We start from the raw sequence: 8,421 nt of genomic DNA, 5'->3' as shown, positions 1-8,421 counted from the left end.
AATCTTCAGAGTCAAACTTGTACAGGCTGTCAGAGTTGGACCCCCTTCAATCCTAGTGTAGTGTCATAGACTTTTTCTTGAATTTCTACACAGGCTGTCAGTACATGCCTTCCCCATGTCATAAAACTGTTCCTCACATGGACTGTCCTGGCATCATAACTCTCTTCTGAATATCAAAGTCATTTATGTGAAGGCATATAAAAAGTCACATTTTTTTAGAAATGCCTAGTAGATTTTATTCATATTGCATGCTATTTACAAAACATTAAAAAAAACAACACTTGAAAGCACTGATGCAAAATGCAGCTGCTTTGGTTCATACACCAACATAAACATTAGACTTAAAAAGTATGTAACGTGCCAAAAAGCTCTGAGAAAAATCTTTCTCAAGCCTCCTGAATTTCTCCAGCAGTAAAGTATAACTAGTATCTACTTTAATATACGTTTTAGGTTAAACTAACAAAATCATCAACATTGTGACTGGCAAAACATTGGGCATTTGACCTCAAGAAAGAAAACTCCAGGCAACATTGAAAAACCAGACCACAAGCATTCAAGACACTTTGTAAACGAGGCACACAGCTCCTTGTTTTCTAGATGTAAACATTTAAGCTTTGTAGGAGATGATTAGAGGACAGGGATAGTATGCAAAACAGAGCATGCTCTTTGAGTCTATCATTTTGTTTTGGTAGCCTTAAAGCAAGCACAAAGACATGCTTAGGAATATGGGATTATTTATGTTGGCCTGGTCCTCATCACAGCTGGAAATGGTGAAGTTCTGGTAGTGTACTATCCAGGTCTTTATTCACAAAGGAGATTCCAATGTACATGAAACACACTCTCACCGCTACACACAGATCTACATTATGCTGGCCCTCCTCTCTGAAAGGATAAAAGTAACATGATTTGCAGACATGTGTACTAGACTGTGATAAAAATTATTAGAATGGGTACATGAAAGATTTGGTGAATCACAAATAGAAGAATAGATGCTTTTTTCTCAAACTGGAAACTACTTAGCTCCAAAGTCTAGATGCTCTTACAAATCTATACATAGTCTGTGTCCATAGTGTTATGTCCATCATTTTAAGTCTGATACTATTTGCATTATCTGTCAAGTTCTGATTTTTTTTTCTTTTACATCACCCTGTTAAAAAAAACAGTAATGGTGACCATATAGCCCTTACTACGTTTCAGATTTACACCAGTAATATTTGAAAAAATAAAATTACTAAAGCCAGTGTGATAATATAGCATATACCGAGGACTGTCCTAATTTTCCTACCTCAATATATTCCATTTCATCTTTCTCGATCATACGTCGTCTATACTTGGCAGGCAGTTCTGTAAAATCAATGCCACTGCCTCTGGAAGTTGTACCCACAGCTTTGGGTGCCTGTGGTGCTGTTGCAGTAGATGCAGCCACATCTCCTCTTTGTAGATCTGATGTTGATAGTGTTCCTGTCAAATTCACTGATTATAAAAGATGCTTTGCAATACAACTGCAAACTGAATGTGAATGAGTGAGGTATTTAATGAAGTTAACATATACATATTTATGTCCAAATGGTCTGTCCACTAATGTAAACAGTCCTAAACAATCCTACCACTATTTTTTCATACTGTCTTGTCACTCCCCTTATAGGATACTATCTGCGGCTAGTAGGGACTTTCAAACTATCATGAAACCTGACTTCTCTATTGATGCAACTATTTGTAGTGCTACAACTCACCTGTTCTGCTTTATTTGCATTAAGCTCTGCCATTGGAAGATATCTCAAAACGACAAAACCAAACCCTAGCTTAAGAAGACAGGTCAGTCTTTTAACCACAAACACGCCCTCTGGTTTTACAGAAACTTAATAGTATAATAATTAGAACCTTACTGTCAACGATTCTTACGATGATAGTTAATTTAAATTAATGATGATGTACCATACAGAATTTCATTAAACATTACCTGGGCTTCTTAGAGGAAATTTAATAAGCGGGATATGCGGCGTCACAGTCTGAAAGTCAGAAGCAGTCAATAACTTTGATAAATATTACTCAAAAGCCGAGGACACATTACTTATTTGCATCTGTACAGTTTTGTACAAGTGCGAAAACTGCAATATCTTTCTTCTTCGTAAGTAAAAGTTATCATTAATTGGTAATTTCATAACAAAATTTAAAATACATATATAAGTTTTCATCTTAACTTTTTTTTTGTCTCGGTGTCAAATGCTTTATTTTAATTTTGACTGCATCGTTTCGTTTAGCACGTCCACGACACATGCACATAAGGCATTCAACGGTCAAAAATGACTAAAGGACGATTAAAAGAGAACAGTTATCCCCACAAAAAAAATTCAGATGCTACTATGGAAATAAAACTATTCTTTTGAATTCCTTTTAAATTTTATAAGTAAGAAAGAGTATGATTCCCCGGCACTTTTGAAACAACCTATAATGCCTCACAACCTTCAGAGTCCTCACGATGGTCGCCATACTGCATCAGACGACACTGAGGACAACTCCGGCAGGTGGGGCAGAATACTTGTGGGTAGCTTCCCCTACACTAGGAGGACACCAGAGAGGAACCTCTTTCATGAAACTATTTTTTGTTCTCTGTTCTCTCCCCTTACTCGGAGGAAAGAACCGAGTTCTATTAACAGTGATGTACTCTTTGCATTTTCATCTGTATTTTTACTACCCCCCACCCCCCCAAAAAAAGTTATTATTAACTCATTACTGTAATAATGACTGCAATGTACACAATGTAACAGTCATATTCTTGGGTCAGTTGAGTACGGTGTTTAAGTCCACATGCATTTTTCTCGGGAATTTTGCTGCCAGATCAGCATGCAGCGTCTCTAAGTCGTCATATCAACCAACACCTGGAGCTTCAGTGCTCGAAGGAAACCCATCCAGCCGAACACCGCACAGGGAGGTAGGGGAAAAAAATCATTGCCCCCAAATCCTATATTGTTCCTGTCATCTCAGCCTCTACATAACTGTTAATATTTTGATAGCCTGTCATCTCAGCCTATACATAGCTGCCTGGTGCTACACAAAATAAAAAATAAAATGAAAAGTGCTTGCGTCCCGAGGAGAGATCCGAACCTATCATTTTATGATCTTCAAAGATAAGCGAGAAGTATTATACCGCGCTACCGGGACTAGACTACCTCCATCACAAACATAAAGCCTGAATTAATCGTTGACTCGGTCAGAATGAAACACCAAATGCCATCTAATCTCTACAACAACATTCATTGTTTAGTTTGATTAGTGTGTGTGTGTTGGGGGGGGGGGAGCGCCCGGAGCGGGGGAGCTGGAGGATCTCTGTCGATCTCAGATTGCTATATACTCATCCAATGGCTTTGCGTGACTCAATTCTCTCAGTGTCAGCGAACCTAGCTGTCGGGAAAGATTTGAGTGGACTTCTGCACGTATGTATCATGTAATGAGACTGTCAGTGTACTTTCGATCCGTAATGCTGGATAAAGTAGGCTTCGACATGCATAACCTACTGCAAGTAAACCGCAACCTCTGCGTAGCTGTTTATCTTGCTGCCCTGTCATCTCAGTCCCTACATAGCTGTTTATGTTGCTGCCCTGTCATCTCAGGCTCTACATAGCTGTTTACCTTGTTGCCCTGTCATCTCAACCTCTACATAGCTGTTTACCTTGCTGCCCTGTCATCTCAACCTCTACATAGCTGTTTACCTTGCTGCCCTGTCATCTCAGTCCCTACATAGCTGTTTATGTTGCTGCCCTGTCATCTCAGTCCCTACATAGCTGTTTATGTTGCTGCCCTGTCATCTCAGCGGACTCAGCCTATATACAGCAGCCTATCCTTCAGTTCAGAATGCTTGTGGCCGTCACCTGTACATGATGCAGTTGTCTCGCCGTGAAATAGCCTTATAGTTGCTGGCACAAAGAAACAAACAAACAATTGCAACAGTTGTCAAGTGACTGATATCGTGTTCGTAAAGTTCGTAGTTCAGATAGACAAAGTCATTATTAAGTTCATATAAAAGCAGGTCATTATATAACTGGAAACAGTTCTTGTCCACAGAGCAAATCATCGTAGATAAGCTATATCTATGTGATCACGTAGCAAATGCAGTCTGTAGTTGTACATCAAATAGTCGATATGGGAACAAGAACGACGGAGTTGGAGAAAGATACAGTGAAACCAGAATAATTGTCATGTACAACAAAGTCAATCTCAATTAAAATAAGTGTAGGCTAGCAAAATACTCCAACGAGAGGTTAATGTGGTACGGAACACTGAAGCAGAAAAAATAATGGTTGACACTGGCAACGCCCCGAAGAATTGTTGAAGAATAAAACTCTGCATGATTCCTACGGTCGGTCATAAAAACACAGCAGAAACTAAAGCTCAGTCAGTGAGGAACACACAGACACAAACTACACATCAACTGCAGCTACAATCAAAGATATCAAAAAAAAAAAAAAAATTGTGGAGCACGAAAGCTGTCATGCCAGGTAGACGCAGCCTCATTTAACGGTAGGAATTTAACAGACTTTGTGCAGGTGTAATCTACTTGAATCACAAGCACTCACGAAGCAGGTCATAATCCCCCAAAATCCCCCAAATCCCTTTTTAGGTCGTTGTGGGATGAAGTGTTTGAGACCGCACTTTTCTCAGAGCCATGGTGTTTTTTATTTTTTTTATGTTGTTGTTGTTGTTTGGGTTGTTTTTTGCTTTGTTTTTGTTTTGTTGTTGTTGTTGTTGTTGTTGTTGTGTGTGTGTGTGTGTGTGTGTGTGTGTGTGTGTGTGTGTGTGTGTGTGTGTGAGGGTGGTGCATATTTCCTCTCTGCCCCGTTGTTTTACCATTTTCCCAACCCTTTTATGGAGTCAGGTAGCCATTTCTGACAACCATGTCGGTCAGTGGAACTCGCTGTGCCGCATGGCTATCAAAGTGGTGCTTCACCTGTCCGGCCATCTTCTCAGCATCTATGTTCTATGTCCATACTGCCAAGGGTGAGGGGGTAAGGCGGGATCCTTCCGTTACTGTGCTGACAATACAATGTCAAGAAGCCGATAGTCCTCCTTGCCTCAGGGCAGCAAGGAAGCCAGCCACACCTTGAAGAATACGAGGCCAGATAAGAAAGTCAGTAGTTTGTCAAGGGCTGCTCTTTCGGGGCGCCCACATTTGAGGAAGAGTCGTGTGTGTGTGTGTTTGAGGAGGAGATGAGGTAACCGGGCATTTCCCCTTCTTCAAAAGTTACACAACTTCTCCAGTGCGACGATGTGTGGGGGACTGGGGTGGGGGATGATCAGGGAGAATCAAGCATTGCCACTGATCTGAGAGCCTTCCTCCTCCTTCTACCCACCCTCTCTTTCATGTCAAGGTCGCAGACGTGGTAGGGACATCGATAAATAACGCCCATTGCCACGGGAACGTAGTATTTTGCAGGAACTTTAAAAAAGTCATCTGGTTACCGTGCTAGAACCCCGCCCTCCAAAGATCTATAACTGGTGGCTGAAATGTGTCATCAGTTATGTCAAACCTGCAAGTTAAGGAAAAAGAAAATGGCATTCGATCGTCTGATAAATTTTTCTTCTAACGCCTTTGGTCCTCGGGATAATGTACAGTACTTGTCAAGGAGATCAATGGTGGCATTTGTAATGTCCTTGCGTGTATCTGCGCACGGTACCGGGTGTGATCCTCCACCCCAGCACCTCCCGCCGCCATCCCACTCTTCCTGTCTGAGCTTCCTTCTCTCTCTCTAACCTCTCTCTATGTCATCCTATATGTCTTCTTCCGACACCATTGATCTTCTGATGTACAGTTTACAGTTGAGAAAGATGAAATCTGTCACGGGTAATGTATACCCGTATGCACACACGCGTTTGTTTGTGTGTGTGTGTGTTGTTTTTCTTTTCATAATAGTGAAAGATTAAAGAACATGAGTATATACATGCGTTTGTGTGTGTGTGTGTGTGCACGCTGTATGACTAGGAAAAGGGGATAAAGGGAGAGAGAGAAAGAAAAGAAAGAAAAGCATCACGTCACCGGCCGTTGCGTGCACCGGAAGTGTGTCTGGCTGTGATGGCGGCACCAGGAAGTTTGCCGGCGTCGAGTGGATCACTGGCGAAATCCGTGTCTCGCGATCTATGCAGAATGTCTCGCGTCTGCATCAGAGGTAGTGAGGTGGTTACTCCCTGGGCTCAGTGAAAAAAAAAAAATACCCAAAACCGCAAACATCCCTAAGCCGTTGCTTATGTTTCCGCTAACTTTGTTTTTCTTGTAGTTATTTATGTAACTAAAATGTTTTGCTTATTACAGATTATTTTTGAACGTGGAAAGAATGTTAAAAGTGATAATAATAATAATAATTCAGACACACATGGCGTTTACAAGAAACACACACAGAACATGCTTTATCTTTAATAAAGTTTTTTTCAAGCTGGTCTAAGGCAGAATCTTTCCTCTACACAATAAATGACTATGGTAAAGTAGATAATTTAAGAAACATTTCACTCTTGAACGTTATCATCAAACAGTGCAGCAGCATCATTAATAAAAGACTGACCCATTCTCTGAAGAAAATGAAGATCCCAGAAGCTCATGCAGGTTTCCGTAAAGGTGCCAGTAAGACTGATATTTTTTGCTCCTCCAATCACTAATACAGAAATACTTGACAAAACAAGGTGGGCGTTCTTACGCCCTATACGTAGATTTTTTTTTTCAGAAGAATTTGAGAATATCAACAAATCCAAACTACATACACCCTGCTATACAGGGGTATTCATGGAAAAATGTTTTAAAACATTACCAAGTATGTATGAAAGCGTGAAAGCCGTTGTTGGCTCTGGGATAACAGACTATTTAAAGTGCATGACCGGAGTAAAACAAGGGTGCATGCTAAATCTTTTGATATTCTGAATGTTCCTATCTGAAGTTTGGACAGACTTAACACTTTGTGAAGTACATGGTCTGGCGTTTTAGCAGATCCACATGAAATCTTACTTTTGATGTACAGTATGCTGAAGACATTACCATTGTTGCTGATCCCCTCAAAAGTCACTGACATTTTCTCCGCGAGTCATTCTCGTTTCAAACAACGGATCTTTGATGTAGGAAGACCGACTGACAATATCTAACGGTAGTAACATGACTAACGAGGCAGTGACTAAGGTCAAATGTAAGGAAGACAGCTACATGAGAGACTTCCATACTTTGTTGACGTACACATTTGACGACCATCGTGACGTCATTTCCGCCTCTATTTCCGGTATCGTTGCACACATGAAAGCAGAAACATGCTAACACAGAAGACATGTTACAAGGGCAAATGTTGGTAAATGCATTCCGGTGCGGATTCTGATATGGGAGGCTTGACAACACTTGGTGTCCATGTCTGACGGGCCTGTCCTGCTCTCTGGCGCTGGAGGCGGGACCCGATGTGCGTCAGCTTAGGTGCAGCGAGGTCACAAGGGGGAGCAATTAACAGGAACCCTGCTGCAGTGCTGTCTGCAACTTCCGGAGTTGTGGTCGCTGACTCACTCGTACGCACTTGCAGACACACACATCCATATATACAGACACACGCATACACATTCAAAGCAGGAGAAATGAATAAGCATGCGCCAAGCCTTTCTTATTAGCTCCTCAAAAAAAAAAAAAAAAACCAACAACAACAAAACAAAAAACAACAACCTGTAGAGCACCGAATGACCGACTGAAAGTGTCCGTTATCTTATGTCATTCAGGGTGAGGCTGGGGACCCACATACAGTAGAGCCTAGTTAAATAACGCCCAATGACAATAATAAAGAACACTTAGTGTCACACTGATATTAGGCCTTGTAACAATAATACATAAGGTTAAGTGTCACATTTTTACATAACGCCCTCTTTATATAAAGCCTAGTGCCATATTTTCATATAATGCTTAGTGTCATTATCATATAACTCTTAATGATTCAATTTACCTAGTGCCATATTTTCATATAATGCTTAGTGACATTATCATGTAACTCTTAGTGACACGATCTCATTGAACACCTAGTGCCATATTTTGTGTAACAGCTAGTGTCACATACAGTTTCATATAAAGCTAATGTTACATTTTTCACTAACACCTAGTGCTACATTTTTATATAACGCTGGGTGCCATATTTTTGGTGGGAATAATACATAACTCTAAGAAATGTACATGTAGTTTTAAAAAAGTGTATTGATGCTAATCAAGATAGCTGCACATTTTTATATAACGCATTGTGACACGTTTTCAGTGTAAATTATATATATATAATTATATATTCCACTTAGAGTTGTATTTCAAGTGACAATACCAAATAAGACAGTGTCACATTTTCATATAACACCCAATGACAATACAATAACAAACACCTAGACCATCTCGAGACATCACAAAAGGTCGGGCATGTGGTTCTCAGT

The 8,421-nt window shown here is 40.4% G+C and overlaps 1 protein-coding gene and 1 long non-coding RNA gene across 2 annotated transcripts; both read right to left on the bottom strand.

Annotated features, from left to right (window-relative positions):
• Positions 1–198: 198 nt before the first annotated feature.
• On the bottom strand, positions 199–2,574 carry LOC112553956 (28S ribosomal protein S36, mitochondrial-like). Its single transcript, XM_025221487.1, has 4 exons — positions 2,464–2,574; positions 1,961–2,009; positions 1,286–1,461; positions 199–882 (listed from the first exon to the last, which is right to left on the bottom strand). The coding sequence occupies exons 1-4, from the start codon at positions 2,488–2,490 to the stop codon at positions 865–867; spliced, it is 270 nt and encodes an 89-aa protein (XP_025077272.1). The 5' UTR covers positions 2,491–2,574; the 3' UTR covers positions 199–864.
• A 2,217-nt stretch (positions 2,575–4,791) lies between these two features.
• Positions 4,792–7,592, bottom strand: LOC112554142. The gene is made up of 2 exons (XR_003097207.1): positions 7,198–7,592; positions 4,792–6,150 (listed from the first exon to the last, which is right to left on the bottom strand). It is a non-coding gene; the product is annotated as an uncharacterized LOC112554142 (long non-coding RNA).
• Between the last annotated feature and the right edge of the window lie 829 nt (positions 7,593–8,421).

Source organism: Pomacea canaliculata, linkage group LG13 (assembly GCF_003073045.1).
Source record: "Pomacea canaliculata isolate SZHN2017 linkage group LG13, ASM307304v1, whole genome shotgun sequence".
Lineage (NCBI taxonomy): Eukaryota > Metazoa > Mollusca > Gastropoda > Architaenioglossa > Ampullariidae > Pomacea > Pomacea canaliculata.
Note: the sequence above shows the minus strand (reverse complement) of the source record. Positions and strands in the feature narration are given on the sequence as shown.

What these genes read in the sequence shown, in the direction of transcription:
- LOC112553956 (XM_025221487.1), bottom strand. Translation starts at nt 2,490, where the DNA reads ATGGCGACCATCGTGAGGACTCTGAAG. An exon ending in CCATCGTGAGGACTCTGAAG is followed by an intron (nt 2,010 to 2,463) that starts GTTGTGAGGCAT and finishes TCTGACTTTCAG; the next exon opens with ACTGTGACGCCGCATATCCC. An exon ending in ATTTCCTCTAAGAAGCCCAG is followed by an intron (nt 1,462 to 1,960) that starts GTAATGTTTAAT and finishes TGAATTTGACAG; the next exon opens with GAACACTATCAACATCAGAT.